This window comes from Eleutherodactylus coqui, chromosome 11 (genome assembly GCF_035609145.1).
Source record: "Eleutherodactylus coqui strain aEleCoq1 chromosome 11, aEleCoq1.hap1, whole genome shotgun sequence".
In the NCBI taxonomy this organism is placed as follows: domain Eukaryota; kingdom Metazoa; phylum Chordata; class Amphibia; order Anura; family Eleutherodactylidae; genus Eleutherodactylus; species Eleutherodactylus coqui.
Window position 1 is genome coordinate 65,633,405 of NC_089847.1, and position 26,691 is coordinate 65,660,095.

A 26,691-nucleotide genomic window follows, 5' to 3' on the forward strand; every position below is an offset into this window, starting at 1 on the left:
AATCCATTGTTCAGCAACTGAAAGACTGAGCAAATACATTCCATTTGAATGTTTTTTGGCTCATCTTTCAAAAGACTGCAGGATGTTTTACCAGCGGCATGTTTACACTATAGGCGAGGAGCACAATGGAATGTGTGTTTAAACGGGGCTCTGCAAGCAACTCATGGGAGGTCCTTAACATGCAAATGCAGATAAATGTATTAATGGCCATTAACACTTTATGCAAATACATCTCTAAATTTTTCAGATTGAAAGATTATTTTTGCGTGTAAAAAGGCTTACACTTTGTTAAAATCTCAATGAACGTAATATGCCCAATACCCTGTGTGGATGTTTATAATTTGTCTTTCTTTAGTTTGTTTTTTATTTACTGTTTATACCAGTGTTTGACTATGCTTCTACAAGTATATTAATGTGCCTCCTGCATGGGAAAATTATAATATAATTGCATATCTTTATTCTATAGAAGATAAAACATTTGAAACAAACAAAAAAAAATATATATATATATAGAACCTTCTCTGACCATAAAGCAACTGGCTGCAGCAGGAGCCTCCTCCCTTTTATCCTATGTATTAAATAGTAGAACAGGCATATAAATACCCACGCTCTCACCCTAAGGCCTCCTGTCTACAGGCGATATTGCATTGCGTTACTCGCAGTGATAATCCAGCTGCGAGTAACGCAGTGCAAGCTTTCCATAGCGTTGCTATGGAAAGCGCAGCCCCCTGTCCGCAAGTGGAGAATCCTAGCAATTCTCCGTGAGTGGGACTCAAATCACATCATGCCGCGATTCTCTGTGGTGAGCCTATCTGTCAGATAGGCTCACCGCAGAGAACCGTCAGTTCTCTCCCCTGTGGAGGAATATCGCTAGCCTCGCCTGTGGACAGGGGCCTAAGATGGAAGGGATCAAGAGGAAATTAAACCCGTTTCTTCAGGATTTCTTCAAGACTGTTTGCAGGATTTTTTTACAGTTCCTAAAACAGACTGATCACCATTGGAAAGCTTTTCTTCTATTTACTTTTATCCTTGATTTCTAGGTTTAGTGTTCCTTTAAGTAAATTAATCAGACGCGTTGTGTAATTGAGGCACAGAAATAATCTGGATTTGACTGAGATCAGACCTGACTGCTGTGATAGGCAGAGAAACACATTTGTCACTAAACTTCTGACTTGAGTTGCATCCTAAGAGTATAGTCACATGTGCAGTTATTGATCAGGTTTTGTTCAGTTTTTTTAATGCAGTTTTTGAAGTTAAAAATCATTTGTAGATCATAAAAAGGAGAAAAAGTTTAATCCCTTTAGGACCAGATTGTTTGACCCTAAAAGACCAGACACCTCTTTTGGGGATTTTTTAATGTATATTTTTATTTTATTCTATAACTTTTTAAAACTTATTTTTGTAACTATTTTTTTTTAACATTTATGTCTCAAAATGATGTCATAGAAGACCTCTGGGAGTCAGTCTTCTTTTATTTTACATTTTTGCACTGTAGCTGGGACATCCATAGGAGCCCTAGTAACACGAGTAAACATCCCCTGTAGTGGCAATAGTCACTGGCAGAGCTGATCAGGGTCTCCCAGGACTCTGCAGCTCTGCTGTAACAGGGGGCACCCGGTGGTCACGTGATTGCCGTGTCGCATAGTGTAAGTAATCCTTCAATTTTTCAGGTCATAGCACTCATTGAGCACTATGTAGCTGGGAAAGCAGAATCGCTTAAAAATTCTTCTCTCTTCTCTCTTCTCCTGTGGATCATCAGCTGTGTCTGATAGCCAAGGACCTGACCTGCTCTTGCTTGATTGCAGGAGCAGAGGCTTTAATCCTGCACCATACTTCTGCTATCAGCAGCGCTGCAGAATATGTTGGCGCCATATAAATAAAGATTATTATTACTTCTCTTTTTGGAGTCCATGCTGGTTTTGACAGAATAAACAAACCTGAACCAAACTTGCCCATATACCCTAAACTTTGGGAAGTTATGAAATATCCTAAGGAATCGTAACACACATTTTACACAAGAGCAACAATGGTATGTTATATATATATATATATATAAAATATATTTTTTCCATACAGTATTAAATGTAGATTTTGTGAGTTAAAGGTGCACAGTAAGTCAAAAACATGAAAACGCTTTCATTGAGGGTAATTCATAAATGTACCATTATCAAAATGTACATATGCCACCCCTAAACAATAGGCATATAAAAATATACTTTAATGCAGAGTAGACCAGCTCTGCTGTTACTTTTAAACATGCCCCACAACTAAATAAACTATTTTCGGCTCTGCCGTTTATCTCCTAATAACAGTGATCATGCAGTTAAATGTCAGCTCCGCTCTTACCTGTGACCCTGTGGTCTAATATAGCTCTATTACTGAATAAACTTGTGACCATATAAAAAGGAGGTCACGCATCTAACAAATCTCTTAAACGAAGTACATGAACACCCTTCAAGAGAACGTGATATCATGCCATACTTGAGTGAATTAAATCCTATAGAAGAACAGTATTCATACTGGCAAAAGTCAATTGTTAAACCCTTTAGACATAGTGTAAGACTTATGAACACAACTCCCTACTAAAGATTTCCTTAAAGAGTCAATATTGTGGATGAGCTGAGGGAGTTTGGACTCTGGTCACCGGCACTACTACTGCTGCTACTGAGCCTACGGTGCGCAGTAGAACAAGACTCCTGGATTCCAGGATAAGTGAAGACTAGATTTGGTGTAAAGGGTGTAATAGATGGAGTTTTCATCAACGTAGGAGTGTGAAGAGCTTCAGGTTCAAGAACTGTGTTGCTGAGCTCAATTCTTGGGAGTTTCACTTTGGGGCCTTTTGTTGATTCTTCCTGTGGCTCTTCTTTAAGCATCTTATAAGAGTCTGCCTGCTGGGCAGGTTGGTGGTTTCGGGGCACCTTGCAGATGGGCTGGTGAGCATCAAGGATCAGTTCTAGCTTGTCTTTTTGTTTCTGCAGTTCAGCTATCTCTTTTTGCAAAGATGACTTTTCCTCTTCAAGTTTGTCCGTCTCCTAAAATAGTAGAAAAAAAAAACCAACAACTTCTGAATCCTTGAAAAGTCTCTTCAATTTTTTTTATACTTTGACAATTATTGCTAAAAGTATAGTTTGTAATTCTACCATATTTCACCTACTTTCTCTTACATCTACTCTAATATCAGTTATTCTCAAGACAAAGATAAAGGGTCATTCTCATGGAGAGCTCCCACGAATGCTTAATTCAAAGGAAAACTGTCAGGTCTAAAAACTATATTACGGGGCTCAAAGGTGAAAGAGGGTTTTGGGAAGCTGTGTCTCATCCTCACTGGGTCCCCTGTTCCAGCGCTGACCCCTATCACCAAGAAATGAACACCCTGACACAGTGTGAGCAAAAGACAGAGGGCATGTGCACATATCCTTCTGAAAAGAGTCACACACTGTGCACATGCTGATTTCTTGGGGGCATAGCTCAGGATTGGGGGAGTATATCAAGCAGCTCCTTGGACCCCTGCTACCTCACCTTTGAAACCTATAAAGTATTTTATGGGGCTCAAATGTGCTGACAGGTTCCCTTTCAGGGGTTGGAGTTCCATTTTTCAGATAAGCAGCCCCAAATCCACTGCTTCCCTTTACATATGCATAAGTTTATATGATAACATTTTGGCTGCATACAACCACCACTAAGATTGATTCAGTCAATGGAAGCTGTGAAAATCTGTATGCAGTGACCTCGCTCTAGTCATCTCTGCAGACAAAGGCTATGAATTTGTGATAGTAAGTTGCTGAAGGAGATCAGTTACTATAAAGTAGTTTGACACTATAGGAATTATGCCACTGCATACATCTACGACAGCAATAGGTCATAGAACACCTCAATAAAGAGCAGCAATAATATAATCAATATCAAATAAATGTCCCAGGAAATATGACATACGGCACACCCTTCACAGCAATACACACAATCTGCTTATTTGACACATGTAAACGAAAACTTGTATAGGCATCTCAGCCATTATAAGTGACCCCCTCTATACATGTGTCCTGTTCTTTATTTTGTGACATCTCAGTCTCCTCTGCTCTTTGTACTTACAGCCTGTAGGTAATCTGTGAGCTCCTTGCGTCGGTTCCTGCATTTAGCAGCAGCAATCTTATTCCTCTCCCTACGAACTTTCCGTCTCTCTTCTTCCTCCTGTGACAGCTGTGCAGAAGTACAAGTAATTAGAATTAAAACTACTGCTACTAAATGGTAACAATGCTATATATACACACTATCCCATAATACTATTTGACTAGTAGTTATACTACAAATGTTTAGAAAGAAATTTTGGTGGGAAGATGGTGCATAGTGAGAATCCTGTGTGCTTACAATGTACATAGGCTATGCTGCATTAGCGCACCCTGGAATGAATGAGGTCTGATTTCTTCGTGAGTAGAAGTATTGGCAGTGTGTGTGACCCAATGAGTCAGCCATTAATGCTTATCCTGCTTCACGTTGTGGTTTGGCACACATTTCCTAGCTTTTTTTTCTTCTGACTCATGCCATAGGTCTATGAGTCGCCCGTCAACTGTTTCCGGTACATGTGTAGCTAGTTTGACTTTAGGCAAACTACAGTTTTAACCCTTAAATTACATGGTGTACTCATAAAAAATATACTGTACATAGAGTCTATGTTCACCTGTGAACACCACTTTACAGTTTATGTATAGATACGGTCCGCATAAAAGATAAAGTAATTTTGTTCAACACATTGCAGTAGTTCTCTTGTAGTGATCCAGAGTTACCACTGACTGATGGTCCCGAGCAGTATTCATGGTTTAGCTGTTTGCCATTGGAAACAGTCATCAAGCTTGTCAGATACATCCCCAACTGTTTATTAGTTTGTAAGTTTCTCTACATTGAGACACCATCTGGTGTAAAGCCGATAAAACAAGAGACGAGGGATGCTGGAAAATGTCAGCAATCCAGGATCTATGCAAAATAAGTAATGAAATGTATTTATATAGTTACTTTTTTTTGCAGGACAATTAATACATACCATAAACTGTATTAATGGTGTTCAAAGGAAGATGTGCACATCTAATATAAAAAACCTACAGGCTTTTTCTTGCATCACACTTTAACCCCTTTGCGTGACCTTTGGTGGATGAGTTTGATGTCATTAGATTTGTGACATCCTCATCACAGTTGTAGAATCATACAATTTGAGTTTGATACATTGAGTGACCTGTCAGGCATGTTCAAAGTTCCTATGATAAGTCTAGCGGTGCTGTTGTGCTTCAGCCAACAGCACCGCTAGGGAGAGTCAGAGTTTCTTCACACTGGCGAGGGCGATATTAGGCCGAGAATCATGGCCTGTTATCACCCTCGCAAGCCATGTGGAAACCCCTGGATGCGAGGAGTTTTCACATGGAAACAGCCTTGCATCCCTGCAGGGCTGAAGGAATCCCGCGGCGCAGTTGTCACAGCCGTGGCAGGGGATCGCAATGTTCTCTCATTGTTTTCAAACATTAGGCGATATCGAAAAAAAGACAGAATATGCTGTGATTTTCTTCCCTGCATAGCATTGCAATGCAGTGCCACACAGGGAAACATCGCAAATATGAATGAACCCATTTTATGTTCGCGTAGCAAACATCGTGTCTATCTAGTTTTATAAAGGCCTATATCATATAGCAAATACAATGCCTTCATTAAGGTACATAAACCAGTCAAAAAAAACAAAACAAAAAACAAGCACCTAGAATGTATTAATGATTTGACTACGTACATGGTCACCTTGTCTTCTTCGTCCCATGCTTAAAGCTCCCCCCATGCTTCTGATAACACCGTGACGCGGACTATGGTAAGGCGGTAATGACAGCGGTCTAACACTCGGTTGAACCATCCAGTTAAGGTCTTGGCTTGAAGCTATTGCATTTATTGTTGGGATAAAAGGACCAGAAGATGTATGAATTGGATATTTCTGTGAAAGAGAATGACAAGAATTTGATTATCAAATGAGTTCATGTTAGATAAATGCGAAATATTCATGAAGAATAAGCACATCATATAAAGCATCTTTCCTTAGATTGATAATGTTAGGTGTGAATGGACATATTAGGTAGAATCTGTGTAGTATTCCTTATTTATATTAATTCTGTCACCAGTATATACAGTGATGTCTTAGCAAGGACATTAAAGTAATAATCAAAATACAATGTTAATTTCTAGAGACTGGATCACGCTGTATTACTGCTCCTCCATCTTTAGCTAAGATCATTTATTTTGTTTATACCTCCCAACAACCCATAAGCCAGAAGCACAGTTCCAAATTCTAACTTGCAAGGCTAATACACTTGTATCCTAACAGTCTCCTCTAGTGCCATTTGGCACAGGAAGAAGGAGTGGTATTAGTGTATCTTGACACCACCAAGAACTCCTGGTGGAGTCAAGATTGACAGGGAAGTGACACCCCCCTGTACGTGATTGGCTGAAGAGGTACTTCACCTGAAGGTCCTAGCAGGCCACTAAAGTTAAAATGTACAATGTAGACAGTGGACCCTGCTGCAGCCGCGCAGCCCCATGTGGAAGGGAAGTGGAGAGTGGGGTCTGCAGCAAGCATTCCACTGCACTGTGTGGCGGCCTTACCTGCGGCCAGCCCCCCACCCAGTCACTTTCTTCTAGCAGTGCATTGCCAGGCAATTTTCACCTTGGCCTGCTGTTCAGAGTGGCCAGCCGTGCCCCCCCCCCCCCTCCTCTTGTTGGTGTAACTTCGGCACCCGGGAGCAGGGAGCCTACAGCGGCCAGAAGAGACACCCAGAGCAGGCGTACAGCCTCCCTGCAGTGCCAGCACATCGGAGCACACAGCGATGGTGGGAGATAGTGAGGGAGCAGCGGCCGCAGTGGGTTACACTGAGGAAGGGGGACAGGGACCCTCTGGGGAAGGCTGTAGGGCAGTGGGGACCATAAGTGTAACCTCGCCGACCGGGAGCACGGACACAACAGCGCCCAGAAGAAAGGAGAAGTGGCGTACAGCCTCCCTGCACTGCAAGCACGTCGGAGCACACAGCGACTGTGGCAGCAATGGGTTTCAACCAACCAGGAACACTAACTGGATAAGTAAGGGTCATCCTAAACCTGCAGCTACACCTTACATGTATGTACACGCTGCTAGGACCTTAAAACTTTGACCCAATCGGGAGCTGGGGGTGTGTGACAGGGGCGTTCCTCCTGTCAAAACCCCTAGCTTCCGGTGGCATCAAGATACACTAATACCAGAAGGAGTTACCAGCAAGTGGCAACTCACTGACTGCTTCCATGTAACTTTCTGCTCATAAAAGCTAGCTAAGTGTATAATATTATATAGTCACTGTGGCTGGAATATTTATAGTGGAACTATGGTTGGAATTGCTACTGAAGGACTAGGATGCTGCAAAATGTGCTATGCGCAGTACACATAATTATAAATGTCCCTCTGTCCCATCTCCAAGTGTTGGGAGTTTATGTGAGCAATACTTTCATATAGTTTAGCATTATATGCTACTACTCATAGTGAACTTTAGCATACTTGGACCAAGGGGAGTTATACTCACTATTCTTTATTACTCAGTTGAGCATCACATCTGAAAGTGATACTTTTTCTTAAATGAACTAGTCACTTTTTATTTGCATTTAGTGCAGACTGTTACATTCATGCATAGATTTTCCAAAAACACATCAGTCAATAAATAAATATGAAACGTATCAGAACTATGGGTCAACCTATGATATCATTTCCTGTTAGCTAAACTGACTAAACACACAAAGCTTAAGCAAATGTATCACCAGTCTTAGCCCTGGGGTGTCTGCTGAGCCTCACTGTAGCCATGTGTTCCAATAAGTTCTACAGTGGATCTTGCTAAGATTATGAATATTGTCTGTCTACATGTCATTCAATGCAAAAAAAAAACAAAAAAAAACCATAAGAAAGATACTGGTACTGGGGGGAAAATACATGAACTAGTATAAATGACACGTCCACCAGAGATATGCCACATGGCAATAAAAATTCTGATACCATTTGACTACAAATGGCTACTGGCTCAGCATGTCTTGCAATTGTTAGCAAAACTCAGAAAAGCTGTATTTAAAGACAATCTGTGAATTTGAACATGGTGTCCAAACTGCAGGCAGCATGTTATGGAGCAGGAGGAGCTGAGCAGATTGATATGTAGTTTTATTGGGAAAGAGTCAGTATAACTTGTATTTTATTAATGGATATCTCTGCTCATTGTGAGCTTAGAAGTCCAGTGGATGGTCTTATAAGTGACTTACTGCTATTTTTGTAGGTACCCTCATTTACAGGTAGGTCACTGCCTAGGCCATTTTGAGGTTTCTTTGCTTGAAAAAGTAGTTTGGGGTTGATAATTCTGGCTGACCGCAACTGAAATTGCACTTGTGTGCCATGATTTGCTATACTCGTCAAATCTCTTGCTAATAACATATATATAGTAATACACACCTGTCTCCACTCCTTACTACTCTCTTGTTCCTCCGGTGAAGTCCTCCTTTGGTCTTCACTACCGGATGGTTGCACATCCTCATGGTCATGTCACCACTGCACCAATTGATTGGCTACAGCAGTCACATATCCATCAGGCCCTGCATCCAGAAGTGAAGACCAGCATGGGACCAAATAGCGAAGGAATGGGAGTGCGATAGGAGTGTATTACTTGTTTTATATTATTACACCACTGTGGGCTTATTTCTTTCCTCCTTGGATATCCCTTCTTATTTTTGCTGGTGGGATCGGTCTGCGTCTACTGGACCAACCAGTGCTAGGTAACTGCTGATATGGAATATAAGATCATGGACTTATAGCCCATTTTGTTATTTACCATAATCTTGTTTGCTTATGAGGCACATAAGATCACGGTAAGTATCAAAATGGGCTAGAAGTCGACAAGGAGAGCAAACTATGGCGGATTTATTAGTTTAGTTGTGATAGAATTCTGGCAGTTTTTTTTGTTTTTTTTAAAACCAGAATTTTGGCACAAATCATTGTAGATAAATTCATTAAAGAGGTTGTCTGGTTACTGAACAACCCCTTTTCAATAGGACCCCCTCTGTGAAAATAATAAACAGAAATATACTTACCCTTCTGCAGCTCCTGGGATCCAGTGCTGCAGCCAATGAGCAGCTGCATCATCACGTTCTATGAGCATGATGCTGCAGGTTTGGCACTTGAGGTGGTCATGTCTCCATTAAAAAAAAACAAAAAAAACAAAACAAAAGACAAACCAACATTAATGAAGATTACCCCACGTGAAGTCGACTTAGTGAAACTTTTTTTTTGCACTGAAGAGGTATTATAAAGTTGGAAATGGAGTCAAATATGCACCAAAAAGTACAGAATTTTTCAAACTGTGTTCGGAACTGTGATAGATTTAAACTGATTCACTAACATTACATGAGCTATGATAGGCTAAAAGAATCTGTATAGTTTTAGCATTATATAAATCACTAGTCTAATTGCACATGGGATACCGTGTCATAGATGAAGACAGAGCTTTGCAGTACACAGAAAGAATAGCAAATGGAAGTCTACTTGGTTTGTACAGGAGACAGTGAAGAGTTGGGCGAATTAATGTGCAGATATATCAATGCCATTACAGAGATCGAGCCACTGGCATAACTATAGGGGATGCAGGGGATGTGGTTGCACCCAGGCCCAGGAGCCTTAGTACTATGAATAAAGAATTATAGTTGTGGGCCCGTTACAGGTTTTGCATTGAGGCCCAGGAGCTTCAAGTTACACCTCTGGATCTAGCCAATGGTCTTTTTATTTATAAGAGAAGGGCATTCCCCATGTCTAGAGCAGCGATTCTCAAAGTATGAGGTGTGCTCATTGCCTGATGAGGTCTGGACATAGCTCTGAACCATTCTGCCACATCTCCCAATATGTCCACTTTCAACTGTAGCAATATTCTCAGGATGCAGATACTGCTGAATACACTGGTGGAGCAAAACGACATCAGCTACCTGCTCCACCATTCACTTTGTGAACCCTGCTGCTGGTGGCTTGATTTTGTATCCTCCACACACACTTCAACATACAGCCTGGGCAAGAGTAGAGGACAAAGTTCTTCCTAGTCTTAGTGGAAGAGACAGTATTATGTAATAGCAATGTACCCATCCGCCAATTATTGTATGGGGAAAAACTGCTTATGCACTTATGGACAGCCGTGTTCTCCATGTAAGGGTACTATTACACGGGACAACTATTGCTCCTATGCTTTCACTCAGGAATGATAGTCGTTCAGTGAACGGGGGTAGAGAGGAGATCTCTTCTGGCTTCCATTCACTGTGAACTGGTAGTCATTAAAAGATGAACAACTGCCTGTTTACACTGAGCGAAAAGTCGTTCATTAGTTCCATCATTTTAGTGAGCCACAATGAAGCAACTAGTGAGCAATTTCTTGCTCACTAACCTGTCAAGTCCTGCTTTTACATGGTATAACATGACTGTCGGCCAAAAAAAACCCCCAAACCGCTCATTTTAGTGATTTTTCAGCTGATAGTCAGCCTCTGTAAAAAGTACAATAACAATACTAGGGCATAGCATGCAACTTGTAACAAATCTAACATAAAATACCTATAAACAGTGTCATTTACCTGCTGGCGGTTCTGGGAGTCACACTGCAGTGGTATTAGTGTATCTTGACGCCACCGGAAGTCCTGGTGGAGCCAAGATACAAGGAGTTTGACAGGGGGCTGACACCCCCTGTTTGTTATTGGCTGCAGGCCATGGTCCCCAGGGGCGTAACTATAGGGGATGCGGTTGCACCCGGGCCCAGGAGCTTTAAGGGGCCCATAAAGCTGCACTTCTCCATATAGGGAGCCCAGGACTATGAATAAAGCATTATAGTTGGGGGCCCTGTTACAGATTTTGCATTGGGGCTCAGAAGCTTCAAGTTACGCTTCTGATGGTCCCCTTTCTCAGGCTCACAGGTCCTGGTGTTTTTCCCTGTGCTGAGTGTAGCAGCCGTCCAAGCAGCCACGCTTTCAGTGTCCCTGGCGTCCCTTTTTCGCCATTACAGAATTTGCTGCTGGCCCGGCTGTCACCTCCACCGTGTTGGAAGGGGCCACTGTAACTGTTCTCTCTATACGTTCCACCTCTGGCTTTGGCTCACAAAATACTGAAGAAAAATACGCCCATGTGAAAAAGCCCTTAGGCTGTATTCACATGAGGAGGTTGGGGTGCAGTAAAAACTGCATCAGCAAAACAGTGTTTTTGCTGAGGTTTTCAATGCATTCACTTTCTAATGTAGCAATAGATTGAGTATGCTGCAGATTTGAGAGCCCACAGCACACCAACAATCCCCTGCAGAACTTGTGTGAATGGTGTTTTGTATAAATGCCATCCACTTGCATTGTAAATATTTTTTCCCACACAAAGTATTTATTATGGACTTTTGATTGCCATCAGCTTTGTTGCAAATATTCTGTCTAAATTGACAAACTAAATCCACAATAAATTGTGTGTGAAAAAAAAATAAAAAATTCCCAATTTACTTGATGAAATTCTTGGTTTATTCATCACACATTTGTGGCTTTCTTTTCCATTTATTTCAATGGGAAATAACACAAGGCTGGAAAACCTCATAAAAAACATGATCCTTACATTTAATATCAAAAGCAGTTCTTGGAACAAATCAAAGCAGTTGGGGCATCAATTACGGTAAAACCACAGCAACAACTGTAAATATTAATATAGACTACTTCACAAACAGGGAGTATGAAGACATTGTGATAAACCAAAGCCAATTTATTACACTACACTAGAATATTCAATACCTATTCCTGACAAGACCAATCCTCCATCTACAAAACATGTGATAAGTATCTGATCGGTGGGGGGCTGACTGCTGGGACCCCCGCTGATCATGAGATCGGGGTCATGAATGTCCACTGATTGATTGGCGCAGTCGTCACCTGTGCACTATCACTACATTCATTTCTATGGGACTACTGGAGTTCAAGCACTCAGCTATCTTTGGTAGTACCATTGAAATGAATGAAGTGATTGAATGAAGTGGTGGTCACATGTACATACTTTCAGGGACATTCAGGATCCCCGATCTTGTGATTGGTGGGTTCCCAATGGTCAACCCAAGGCTCAGATACTTATCAGTTCTGTTTGTGGGACAAGCCCTATAGGATGTTTATGGCCTGGTGGTTCTCGGTGGTAAGTGCAAAGAGAAGAACTCTTTGTAGCACTTTCTTGCTAAGTCCCAATAGTGTTAGCAGATGTGAGAATTATTGGCAGAAAGGAATTTATTAATGGATATAGAGATACAGGTGGTCAGAATATGTCCTTATCCTGCAGAGGATTAATGTCACAATTTTTTCATCTATTTAAAAAGAACAAGAGATGCTTGTTACATTATATCAGGGGTGTCCAACTCATTTTCACTGAGGCCCACATCAGTCTTAGGGCAAATGCCCGCGGACAGAGAATTGCTGCGGGATTCGCGGTCAGACACCTGCTGCAAAACCCTCGGCAATAGCCGTCCATAGACATGCCATGTTAACAGATTCTCCCCTGCCCACGAACGGAAATCAACTGCGATTTTTTTTGCTTGTGGGTGAGAATTGCAGCATGTCCTATTCATCGCGGAAAATTGCGCTGACGGCTTCCATTGCAGTCAATGGAAGTGGTCAGTCTCACAATATGCCACTCTGTGAGCATAGCGGAAGTATGGCAGGAAATCGCGTCACTGTCCAGCGCTACATTGCATATGCAGAGACTCTCACCACGGATCCGGAAAGGAGTGTATGGGGTCTCTGGGGGGTTCCGATTCTGCGAGATTTCCGCCCCAGCCGTGGGCATGACCCCTTATCGTTGCCTTCAAGAGGATGATTGTAATTGTAAGACTATATATAATAGTGTCCGCAGTAGTAATACTGACACCAGTAGCAATAGGGTCTCCATAGTGACTCCAGTAATAGTGACCCCCATATTGGCCCCAAGAGTAATAGTGACCCTAGTAGTAAAGGACACCCATGTTGGCCCAGTAATAGTGACTCGCATACCAGGATTGGGGGGCTTGATGGCATCCCCTGGTGAAGTCTCCGGTGAAGTAAGTTCTACCTATATTTTTCTACGATGCCATATAGCAGCACTGAATTTTTTTCTTGCTTTGTGACCAGTCACTTTGTTCACCCTGCGATTACTCTACAGGTTGCAGGAAGGGAAATCCACCTCTGGTCATGGAAAGAGAACTGTTGATGTGCTGCTGTGTCTTACCACTCCCAAGAATAATCTATGCATTGACTGTTGTATACTACTGTAAATGCAGTGAACACATTTAGGACATTTTGTACAAAACATTATTGACATCAGCAAAAACGTCAGCATTGATTCATAGAGTACCTGAAGTTCTAAAGAAGAGCCTTGTGAGAACAAGCTTTTGATAGATAAATCACAGATAATAATAAACTAAATTGTTGTGAAATTGATATCAATAGGAAACAATGGCAGTAGATCAGTTAATGCCATTTATGTGGGTATTATAAGCAAATTGGGTTATGATGATTATCGCCATATGCAAAACAGAGAAAAATCACACGGTACAGAACTGCAATGGTCATTAGATTTGAGACCATAGAAGAGAGATAGCTGACCTATGTGTATGTCCAACCTATGTTCTCCAGCTTCCACAAAAACCAAGCCAACCATGCATGTTTCTTTCTTTAGGGAAAGGGTGAGAAGCCAATTTCAGACACCTCTGGCAGCAGTATATTAAAACCTTATTTCTGCCCACAGGAGGACAGTTGGAAGGCACGCATACACATTATGTAGCTGGTAGAATTAGGTTGCATATCGCACACATTAAAAAAAACCAAAAAACTGTTGAATACATGGCACGTGTCACAGTGATCATGCTGTTAAATAATGCACGTGACCACTGCAGCTCCTGTAAACAAACTACTGGAGCGCAGCAGCAGAGGAGAGTACTGGGTTTGTGTTTTTTATTTATAATACATGCTCCTACTGCCACTAATTACTTGGAAAACCTCTTTAACCCTTTCCAAGCCACTGTGACGTCTTCAGACATTCTGATTGAAGGCTGTACAGGTCCAATGTCTAAAGACATCCGGCAGGGTATTCTTACTGTATATTACTGGCTGCTCTGTTGTTGGGGGGGGGGGGGCGCTCTCCAGCAGGTCTCATACCGCAGTACTGGCTCTAGCCAGCAGATGGCACCATTATATAATGGCAGAAAGAGAAAACCCCCTAGGAAACACTGAATCCAAAATTGGATTGCAAAGGGTTAACAGAAAGAGAATGGCTTTGAGTAGTCATACGACATGTGAAATTTGTTAAAATTGTGCTATATTGTGCTGAAGTATTAGTATACATCTATACTAACTATGACCTCAGCCAAAGAAATGTACCTAGCATGCTATATGTACCATTTTTTATATGTTTTGTACAGTATTACACATCTCTTCAGAGGTATTTTTTGCCATAACAGAACCTTTTGTCTTTAGCAGCTCTGTGCGGCTGAAATGTTAGCCAGTTTGCGCTATAATACACTAGGTCACTGTTTTGTTCTCATTCATGCAACATGTCCTTATTAGCCTTTTATGTGACATTGGTCAATGAAAAAACATGGCTATCTGTTGAGAAACTTCACACTCAAAACTCTATTTTTATACCTCACAGCTATAGGGCCACTTTCACATAAGCACAATGCAAACTATTTTTTGTCTTTGTTTTACAAGCAAATGTTCTGGAATGACCCTGAATCTACTGACCTGAACTCACAACATTATAGATCTCTATGATTGCAAGAGTTATGGGCAGTTGACCCATGGTTAGGCCCAGAAGCATAACTTGAGGTTTCTAGGCCCCAATGCAAAATCTGTAACAGAGCACCCAACTACAATGCTTTATTCATAGTACTGGGCTCCCTCTATGCAGAAGAGAGACCTTATGGGTCCCCTAAGGCTCGCGGGGTCCGGGTGCAACTGCAACCTCTATAGTTATGCCCCTGGTCAGGCCGAAACACATTGCATCCGTAGTACGCTCGTGTGAAAGCAGCCGATAGACGTATTCAGACAACAATTATTGCTCAAAAGCCATCTTTTAAGCGATAATCGTTGCATCTAAACGCGCGGCCATCATGCACCGTTCGTTCATCGCTCATTTCTAGCCAGCTAGAAATGAGCGATGAGCCTTATCAGCATCGCATGCTGATATCTCAGCAGGCGGCACTGATAGTATTCTTTCAGCTGGTATCCCGCTAACAGTTCTCAGCTGGACACCAGCTGAAAGCGCCGAGAACAAGACAGCTGTTTGCATATACAAAACAGCTGCATTGTTCTCGGAGCTATTGCAGTATCCTGCTGTGTCTGCATAACTCTTAAGTAGCTAATTAGCCATTTAGGGTCATGCAATGATGATCGCTCAAAACTGTCACTCAAACTGTCATTTGAGCGATCCTCGCTCCGTGTAAATGGGCCTCATCTCAAAACAAAGCATAGTCCATGTAAATGCTAATTACAGATTTCCTGCCAACAAATGTGCATTAAATTCCTTCATTAGACTTGGTTGGACAAGTTACTGCAGTCATTAGTTGCTAGAGAGATTTTATTTTTAGTAGCCAGGCAACAAGAACTCCCATAGATGTCTGTAGAAAGCAAATTCAAAAAGTAATTCAATAATGAAGTGGTCACTTTGAATTGCCATTGTCACCAGTACAGTGGTTTAGTGCTTGTGTAGCAACATTGCATTGCTTCACATTGTTCTAGGCAAATTTGGGGATTGCTGAAGGGGTTTTCCTGGATTAAGACTATGGGCCAACAATATCACATCAATGAGGGTCTGTCACCCACCAGCTCTGCTGATCAGCTGTTTGAAGAGGCATTATGGGTACTTTATCACACAAAATATGAAGTATAAAATTTGCAACTTTTGACGTAAACCTCAGTTGTGAAAAAATTTTGGCATTTACACCACTTTTTTAATTTAAAAACAAGAAGGCATGGCTTGTCAGGAGAGGGTGTGACCACCACAGCTCAACAGACTTAGATATAACTAGGCAAATTGCATTGCATGGCAATTTTATGAATAGCAGTCCTGGAATATACAAAGTGTGCCACAAAAATGAGCCCAGCACCACACTTTTATGAAAGCACACCAAAAGAAAATCTGTGTTGGCAACCAATCACAGCATAGCTTTCATTTTACCTCAGCAGTATAGGAAATAGCAACCAATCACAGCTCAGCTTTCATTTTACCTCAGCAGTAGAAGAGATGAAAGCAGAGCTGTGATTGGTTGCTATTGGCAACAATAATTACAGGGGAAGTCTGAGTTTTCGATTTTTAGGTATGCCAGTATTCGTCGCCTGGTGCTGAAGAACCTTCATGCAGAATTTCACTCAAATCAGACCAGAACTGTGGATTTGTATACAACACAAAACAAACAGAATTTGTATTTTATAGATAAAGATTTATGCCATAAACTGGTGTAAATTTTCTCTACTCTACATACCCTTGTTTCTTATATGTAAGGACTTTATAGTGACAGGGTCACAGGATTGGCGCGTAGCCAAAAGGGGTCAGAAAGTGAACCTGGCGACTATAGGCCGGTAAGTCTTACTTCCATTGTGTGTAAAATGTTTGAAGGGTTTCTAACAGAAGCTATCCTGGAGGACCTCAAGAAAAATAGCTGTATCACTTGGTATCAGCATGGGTTTATGAGAGACAGCTCCTGACAAACCAACCTGATCAGCTTCTACAAGAAGGCAAGTTCTAGACTGGACCGAGGAGAGTCACTGGATCTTGTGTATCTGGACTTTTCCCAAAACATTTACTACTGTGCCACATAAAAGGTTGTTGTATAAAATGAGAATGCTTCGTCTGGGTGATAGAAAGTAGAGGTTGGTTATAAATGGTACATACTCTGATGGGGTCACCGTTACTAGTGGGGTACCACAGGGGTCAGTTTTAGGGCTTATTATTTTTCATATATTTATTAGTGACCTGGTAGAAGGATTTCACAGTAAAATATCAATATTTGCAGATGACAAAACTATGTAAAAAATTAACACAAGAGAGGGCAAAATGCAGTTACAAGAGGATCTAGATAAGTTGGGGGCTTGGGACGAAAAGTGGCAAGTGAGATTTAACACTAATAAATGTAAGGTTCTAAACATGGGCAGGGAAATGCATGTCACCATTAGATGCTAAATTGGAAACCACTGGGTAACATCGATATGGAAAAGGCTTGGGGATTTTAGTTAACTATGAGCTTAACTGGAGCAACCAGTGTCAGGCAGCTGCTGCCAAGGCAAATAGGATCATGGGGTGCATGAAGAGAGGTCTAGGGTCACATGATCAGAACATTGTTCTTCCCCTTAACAAGTCTCTGGTTAGACCACACATAGAATACTGTGTACAGTTTTGGTCACCGGCACTCAAGAAGCTTACATCAGAACTTGAGTGGGTACAAAAGCAGGCAACTAAAGTAATAAATGAAATGGGCGGACTACAATACCCAGAGAGGTTATCAAAATTAGGATTATTTAGTTTAGAAAAAAAGATGGCTGAGGGGCGACCTAATAACTATGTATAAATTTATCAGGGGACAATACAGAGATCTCTCCTATTATCTATTTATACCAAGGATAGTGACTGTAACAAGGGGGCATCATCTATAGATTTAAAGGAAAGAAAGTTTCTACACCAACATAGAAGGGGGTTCTTTACTGTAAGGAGGATATGGTGGTGGCAAACTCACTAAAAGGGTTCAAGAGGGGCCTGGACATCTTTCTTGAGCAATACAAAATTATGTTATAATCACGTGGGACTTCAGAAGGGTCGGTGATCCAGGGATTAGTCCGATTGCTAGATTGGAATGAGGAAGGAATTTCTTTTCCTTAAATGAGAAAAATTGGCTTCTACCCCCTTGTTTTTTTTTTTTTGCCTTCCTCTAGATCAAGATTGGGGGAGGGCAGGAGGGGGTAATAGACTGAACTGAATGGATGTGTTTTTTTCGGCCTTACAAACTATGCTACTCCAGCTTATGACTGGTGAAGATTTCTGTGTAGGTGCACATGTACTTTAGCATGCGAAGAGGCATGACCCTCTTCATACGTTAGGCCATTGATTCCCAACCAGGATGCCGTGACACCAGAGGTGGATTTGCCATTCAGTCAACCAGGAAAAATCCAGGTGGGCGGGTCACATGCTATGGCCGTCCACAACTGCAGCTGCTACAGGCATCTCCCTTAGACTCCAGTTTACAAGGTGGCCTGGTGAGGGTATAAAGTAGAACAAAACAGTATACCCACCTCTGCTTTTCCAACAGTCCGGTTCCGCCGGACCTCTGGTTGTGTAGCCATGTGCCATGTGACCACTGTGCCAATTGGACACAGCGATCACGTGTAACAGTGCAACCCAGATGTCAGTAAGGACTGGAGTGGAAAGAAGGATCGCTGGAGCAGAGCAGCTTGAACAGCAAGGAGGTGAGAATATATATATTTTTAATTATACAGCATAAGAGAGACTGGGTGCACTATTGCTGATGGGGACAAGAAGTGGCAGCATTATTACTGACAGGGGAAACAAGGGGGATTATTATTACTGACAAGGAAAGCAAAGGCCAGCATTTTTAATGACAGGCAATAAGGGGAGCATTATTAATTATAAAGAAAACACAAAACAGAGCTTTATTGATTGGGCAATAAGGGGGAAGCATTATTCCAGATGACATAAATGGGGGGCAATATTACTACTGCAACCACTGAGAAGGGGCTTTGATTACTACTGGGGCCGCTGAAAATGGGCACTGTAACTACTGGGGCCCACTGGAATAACAGAGGTAAAAATCATATGTTATGTTAAGCCCCCTGACCACACGCCCATTTTGGTAGGGGTACCCCGCAGTAAAAGTTTTCGCTCATGGGTGCCCCAAGGCTTTATAGGTTGGGAAACACTGCATTAGGTAGCTCATGCACCGATGGAGATTATATTCAGACTGGCATTTGAAACGGTGTTCTTAATAAATATCCCCCACTGTGTTCCCTGTAATCGTATTTTTCTAATTGTTATGCATTTTTGGCTTGTTGTTGTTTGCTCCTGAATCACAGTTTGCACTGCATATGGTGTTATTTTCTAACATTTCTTTTCCTATAGAAAAGCCTATAGAACAAACAAAAAGTTGTTTGATTCAAAATTGCCCCCAAAAAAGCCTGTATAAATGTTTTAAAAAAGTAAAGAAAAAAAAAAAATCCACGTGAAAGTTGCCTTCGGATATATTCACATCGGCATTTGTGAATATGGTCCATAGAAATTGTTCTTATTTTTTTTTTCAATTTTTCAGCACAACCTCTGTCTTCTGTGCGTGTGTTTTTCGCAAGCTGAAAAAAAGCTAATTTTTTTTAAGATTCTGGTTGCCATGGTTACCTGCATTTAAATTGGATTGAACTTGCACCAACCAAGTGCAATCCATTTTTTAAATGCACCTATACACTTGAATGGATGATTTTTTAATGAAAGTTACAGCAAAACAGGGCAAACTGCAACCTTTTTCACTCCAACTGATCGTCTGAGTAAAAAAAGCAAAGCATTGAAATTCATATATTCTATTTCCGACTGATTTCAGACCAGTTTTTTCAGTCTGGAAATTGGGCAGAAAAATTGTTGGTGTGAACACAGCCTCAGGGGGCACAGTTTACACTAGGAAATGCAGTTCAGTGTACTCAGAAGCTGAGTGATAATCCAGCACCAATTGTCCCGGGCAATGGAGATAATGCCTCTTACCAGAAACCAATACAAATGCAGGATTGTACCGGCCTCAGGAAACATGGCATTAACGTTACAGCTATAATGAATCACCACGTGAGATTTACTACTGATCAGCCTATTCTATGAGGATATTCACTATACAAGAGAGGGAGGGGGTCATGTAGTTTATGTACAGTATGTCCACTATTTCTACTCCTGTCACATCAAATATTTTACAAAATATGTAAAAAGCTGTAAAACTGTCCCCCAATGAAGACATCCCCCTAAAAAGTGTATTAATTCATAAATATGGAGGGAGCGAGTTTGATCCATGGATACATGTACCCCAATATGTCCGTCTGTTCAGATCATCAGATGGCAGAAAGTAAATGTTAGTGTATTTCGTAAGTAATCCTGAACTCACTTGTTGCTGCTCCTCCGGAGGTGTACATCTCATGCTGTGCCCCATCGCGATGCTCCCAAACACCTGAGCAGTCCCGGGGTCACTGGGGCTGTGGCTGCCGCTGCCGCTGCTGCACCCTAAATCCTGCGGAGGGAAAGTCCCCGAGAAGTCTCTGTACATGGTCTGGAAGTTACTTCTGCTCTGTCACGCTCACACTGACTCAGTGATCTACGCTGCTCATTTTTATCAATGGGAATTCCTCGGCACGATTGATTAAGGATTAACCAAGTCGAAGCTTTTCAGGGGAGCGAAAAAATAAGAAAAACCGTTACAAGAACAGTATTGTATTCGATTAGTAGTGGCTTTCTATCACGTACTCTGTTATAAATAGTAGGGAGTCGATCGAGTCACTCAAAATCTATATATGGCTACGTAAAAGCTCGCTAACAAGTTTTACATTCCCCCTGCTCTACCCTCCCTCTCACCCAAATGGTACGTTCCTAGGATTACCCACAGCGGTGACGTACATGCCCTTATAAGGTCACACTTCCTCAGTGAGAGGAAAACCCTTCGCTCGGTGCGTCTGTTTTTTAACTCTGCTCTTTCCAGAGTGGAACGGAAAGTTCTAGAAGTATAGGTGAAAATACTTCTGGGAAATGATGCTTGTTTATATAGCTCGGCTCCTGGTTCCTCGGTGACTTTTACCATGCCTGTCAGCCTCTTATGGGAAATGGCTTCTAGTTATTAGATGGGGAGAGGAAAACGCCTATAGTGTATCTGAAACTCTTCATTTCCCTTCATGAACGCTTCCCATAGGTGAGGTGGAGATTTCTCAGTAGATTTCTGCCTTTTTTTCCAGGCTTCTATATAAAGAAAAAAAAAAGTCACCCAAAAATAGCTAATATTAAAAAACCCACATGCCTCTTAAAATTGTTTGCTTTTTTTTTACATGCATTTTTAATGGTTATGTTCACACCGCGAAATCCATGTTGGAATTTTTTAGCACAGATTTCATCTCCAAAACTCTGAAAAAAATCTGTTTTTTAGTTGCGGCCTTCTGACGTAGATTTAGGCCCCTTTCCACATGGTGTAGACAGTGCAGCCGTTCGGAAAACACGCAGTGGACAAATTTGCACCTAAATGATGCAGATTTGGCCGCTGTTTTTCTTGCAGATCTGCTGCAGGATTTAACCCTTGTATTTCAAGTGTTGTATTCCACAGCATGAGGGTTTATTCACACGACCGTACTTACACAGGTATTTAAAAAAAAAAAAAATGCACCTAAAGTACGACCATCCGAAGCACTGGATTTCAAAGGCTTTATTCAGATGATTTTTTTTTCTGCGTAAAATATATGCGCGTGAAAAATTAAGACATAAGTGATCATTTCTGGCCGTATATATTATACGGCGTGTGAAAATATAGGTCTCGCCCTAACTGTCGCCGTGATATGCAGCAAGCTCCCATAGACAGCTGGAAAATAGGGAGGGGGAGGGAGTTACCCTGCGTACAACGCTGGTAAAAGAAGACAGCATGCCCTAATGATGCATTTTAACCTCTTAGTGAGCACCCATACGTGTTTTCACATCCTGAGTGTCTGGGAATGTCCATGGGTGGATTTGATTTGCAGATCTCCCGTGCAGGTTCTGCAAATCAAGCCCATAGGGATGCATTAGCATCCGCAGGACAGTAAAAACCATGCGGATGTGATTCACAGCATGCTCCATTTTCCTTTGGATCCCGCAGGGACGGATTTCATTGAAGTCAATGGAAGCCATCTGATCCGTGGCATACCCGCAGCTGTCACTGTGGACATGCTGCAGATCCACGGGAAAGCAGGAGATTTAAAAACAAAAAGATAGCACTGCGCATACACCAGGCATGTCGGCCTGTGCCCGCGGATGCATCCGCCATGAAGAAGAAAGAATATCTGGCCGGCACGGAGAAGATCTGCGCTGGATCCAGAGGGGTAAGAAACTGTCTTTTCTTCCCCATGTCCGCAGGCACGCACAGACTCTGCTACGGGATTCAGCAGTGGAATCCGTGCGTTCAAGTGGACATTGGGCCTAGGGCTTCTGTCACATGGACAACAGCGATATAGCCGCTACAAAATCACGGCGATTTTATAGCGCCAGCAATGCTTTTTCTTGAGAATAATCTCGCATCGTATCACAGCCGCGCGAGATAAGATTGCACGTTTTTTTATCACGAAAGTCAATAGGAGTTTTTAATGCTAAAATCGCATCGTATTGCACGAAAATTGCACGTTCGTGCAATGCGATAAACAAGGAGGCTCCATAGGGAAACATGGGAGATAAATAATAGCGCACCGCAGAAAGATAGAGCATGTTGCGATTTTTTTTCTTGCAACATAGTATCAGTGAAAACATCCCTAATGTGAAGGAAATCATTGAAAAGTATGGGCCTTACATACATGCGTTTTGTAGCGCTGTCGTGTTACCAGAAAATTGTGCGATTGTTGTAGCCCGTGTGAAAGCGGCCTTAATTTACAGGGCCGTTAAAACATGCCGGCCCTGTGGACTAAAGCCCCGGGGTCTGTATGTATCTCAGCTGCCGGAGGTAGCCAATAGCAGGGAGCTGTGACTGGGGGCCGCGGTGTGCGACTCCCAATCACGCATAAAAGTTTAAAAAAAAGTTAAAGTCCCATTGCTCCTCACTAGAGATGAGTGAGTATACTCGCTAAAGGCAATTGCTCGAGCGAGCATTGACTTTAGCGAGTACCTGCCCGCTCGAGACTGAAGGTTCGGGTGCCGGCGCGGGGGAGCGGTGAGTAGCGGCAGTCAGCAGGAGGGAGCGGGGGGGGGGGGGGGGAGAGATCTCCCCTCCGTTCCGCCGCGCTCTCCCCCGCAGCTCCCTGCCCGCTGCCGGCACCCGAACCTTTGGTCTCGAGCGGGGGAGATACTCGCTAAAGGCAATGCTCGTTCGAGCAATTGCCTTTAGCGAATATATTCACTCATCTCTACTCCTCACGGATCAGATCTGTGAGGGGAGCTAAAACAAATCACCACCAGTGTCCGTAATGTCCCGCGGTGATCTGGTTCTGCAAAGACCTGGCGCCGTCTTCTGTGCATGTGCGGCAAAGGCAAAATGTCAGGCACATGTGCAGAAGGCCGGAGAGCCTGGGGAATTTAAAATCTCCCTGCTGCCGGCTAGTAAAGGTAATCAAGCACAAAGAGATGTCACCGTAGGCCGCAGTATGCGGCCCCCGGTCACTTGAGTGCCTTTATCCAATGGATAACAGCGATCATGCAAAGTAAAAAAAATGAAAAAGAAGTTAAAAAAAAGGTCAAGTTAAGATAAACACAGTATCTGCAGACCTTTCCCTGGCTTTTGTGCATTCAGGCTGTCAGCAAAATGGCGGATGCATGCACGAAAGACGAGGATTGCCAGGGAAATTTAAAATCTCCCTGCTGCTTGCTACTATATTGAGTCGAGAGCCTGGAGATGTCAGGGGGGGGCCGCGGTATGTAGTCTCTGGTCACGTGATCCAATGGATAACTGTGATCATGTAAAAGTAAAGAAAAAAGTGAAAGTTTCACCTGCCCTCATGGATCAGATTCCTGAGTGGATGTGAAATTACTTACCTTAGGCCTCCGGCGATGTCCCCCGACAGGATTATCCATGGACCTTGACCCCGGCTTCTGTGCATGTGCCCAGTGGCAAAATGGACGGACGCAAGTGCAGAAGCTGGGGACGGCCTGGGAAATTTGAAATCTCTTTGCTCCTGGTTACCAAAGGTAGCCTAGATCCTGGAGCAGGGACCGAGGGGCACGGTGAGCAGTCCCTGGTCACGTGACCGCAATGATCAAATGGTATAAAACGACCGGAAAGGAATTGCAAATTCTGCATGAGTTTGATCCACGGTAATAAGTGGATCAATCAAATGCATTGGATTACACTATTCCGCTCACCGAATTACATAAACCACTCGCAGAAAATAGAATGCAGCATGTTCTATTTTACCGTGGATATCCGCAACATATAGCCCATTGTGTTCTATGGCTGCGGATATACCCACAGCCCATATACAACTACATTGTGTACAGACTGCGGGTACTCGCATTATCGCTAAGCGACGGTGCAGGAAATATAAGCGAATAGCAAAAAAAAGTGTACTATGCATGACCGCCTGCGTGAGTACACAGTTATGCGCAGTACATTACGTGGCTGTCAGCAGGGCCACAGCTGGGCTCACAGCTGGAATCCACCGCGGGCCTCTGCAAGTGAATTCCACATACGGCCGTGTGAGCCCAGCATTATTCAGGTTGCTACCTGTAATGCCTACGTAATTTATAAGAAGTCCAAGGGAACGCTCGCCTTCCTTCAGTTCCAGGAGCAGCTTTTTGAGTGCCTTCTGTATTAGACCACTGCAAGTCAGCAAGATTACGAGTCTTAGTAGCTGCGAAGGCTCACAGAGCGACACTTTTTACACCCCATCCCTGCCACTGAGGTCAAGAATTACCCCCCCCCCCAAAAAAAAGTGTAAGGTTTGTAGCAAGCATGGGAGGAGGAGGGATGCCCGCTTCTATTGCCCCATGTGCCCATCCCAACCAGGCCTCCGCAATCACCCCTGTTTTCAGACACACCATACAGTTTTATATTATTACTTTTATCTAATATTTAGGGAATGCCAAAACGGCGTGGGGGGAATCTTTTTAGGGAGTCAATTTCTTTTCTGCACAAGTGTGCAGTGGAGCCTGGAATTTATTTGATTGTACCCGGAAATCCAATGGGTGTTCCCTCCATTATAGGCTTAGCCATGTGTCCTGTAAGCAGATTGGGGCTACAATGCGGGTATTGCTGAACACAGAAAAACTAGTGCATTAAAGTTTGAGGCACGTTTCCCCAGTTTTCCCTGCTTGAAACAAAGGACACGATCATGTAATTGACAATAATGAAAAAAAAAATTATTAATTTTTCACATGCTTTATAACAATATTTGCAAAAAACTGTGGGGTCAGAATGCTTAATACACACCTAGATAAATGGGCTAATGGTTCTAGATTGTAAAATGGGGTCACCTATGGGGAGCGTTCTATTGTTTTGGCAGCTTGATGGCTCTACAAGTGAGCAATGAAGCATGGAATTTATTCAGTTGTGCCCTGAAAGATAAAGGGTGTTCGCTCCACTATAGGCCTAGCCATGTGTCCAGTAAGTGGATTGGGGTTACAATGGGTATGGTTTTGAAAATAGAACAAACGGGTATCCATTTTTGGGGTGAAAGTCTTCATTCGTGTGTGTGCTGTACAAAACAAATGGTTTTTAAAATGAAACCATTGCTAAAAAAATTAAAATAGTATTTTTTTCCTTCTGCTTTGCTTAGATTCATTCAAGAATTGTGGGCTCAAAATACACAGTACACCCCTAGATGAATTCATTGTGGGGTCTAGTTTCCAAATGGGGTCATTTATGGGGGTTCTGCATCGTTTTGGCCGCTCAAGGGCTCTACAAGTGAGCAATGGGGCCTTAAGTACCTTCAAGCAACTTCGTGAACATGCATTTTTCATGCGGATGCAAGGTGTTTTTCTCTCAAAACCGCTTTGCGTCACTCCAGGAAAGTAGGATCGCAGAGTTCCTCCCATTGTTTTCAATGGTGATATGCTACTGTCAGAGGTCTGTACAAGGATTTTGCACATTGACAGGGCAACTTCTGCGTGTGGATCTGCACCAAAACCTGCGTCAGAAAGCTGCGGATTTGACATGGTTTTTAGAGAGTGAAATTAAGATAGCAAAGCAGATTTCCCACTCAAATTAATGGGTTGTATACTGAATGCAAATTTTGGCGTGAATTATGCAAAATCCAACATGTTTTCCCTTCCATGTGTTGTCCGTGTTTTTTAACTGACTGAACACAGACAGCACACAGATCCATTAAAATAATTTGGGCTATTCATAAAGATGTTTTTCTGCATGGACCAATGGTCTGCATAAAAAAACTGCAGCATGTCCTATTCTGGTCCATATACACCAGTGTTTCCCCTGCAGGGGTCCATGAGGACTGAAGTTTGGGAAACACTGGTATACACAGAGCAGAATCATCCATGAAAGTTTATGGATGTGTAAAAAAAAATGCAGGAAACATGGATGTTACATGCATATGCATTTAGTTTTTTGCAAATCTTGCCAGGGGAAAGTGAAAAAAAGTGACATTAAATGGGCCTTCTTGTGTTTTTTTGTGAATATAGATAACAAACACATAGATGACACACAGATGTAAAAAAAACACAGATCTGCAACAAAAACATGCAACACATGTAGTGGCCCAGTACATGCTTTCCGGTCCCCCTCCATAATGTCATACATGTATGTCTTAGGGTGCGTTCACACGAACGTATATCGGCTCGGTTTTCACGCCGAGCCGATATACTTTGTCCTCATGTGCAGGGGGGGAGGCTGGAAGAGCCTAGGAGCAGAAACTCAGCTCCCGCCCCCTCTCTGCCTCCTCTCCACCCCTCTGCACTATTTGCAATGGGGAGAGGCGGAACGGGGGCGGGGCTAATTTAAAAAACCT

The 26,691-nt window shown here is 42.5% G+C and overlaps 1 protein-coding gene across 1 annotated transcript; it reads right to left on the reverse strand.

Moving 5' to 3' along the window:
• Positions 1–525: 525 nt before the first annotated feature.
• Positions 526–20,363, reverse strand: FOSL1 (FOS like 1, AP-1 transcription factor subunit). Its single transcript, XM_066583792.1, has 4 exons — positions 20,181–20,363; positions 5,768–5,962; positions 4,090–4,197; positions 526–3,032 (listed from the first exon to the last, which is right to left on the reverse strand). Exons 1-4 carry the CDS (start codon positions 20,337–20,339, stop codon positions 2,595–2,597), a joined length of 900 nt encoding a protein of 299 aa, XP_066439889.1. The 5' UTR covers positions 20,340–20,363; the 3' UTR covers positions 526–2,594.
• Positions 20,364–26,691: the final 6,328 nt, after the last annotated feature.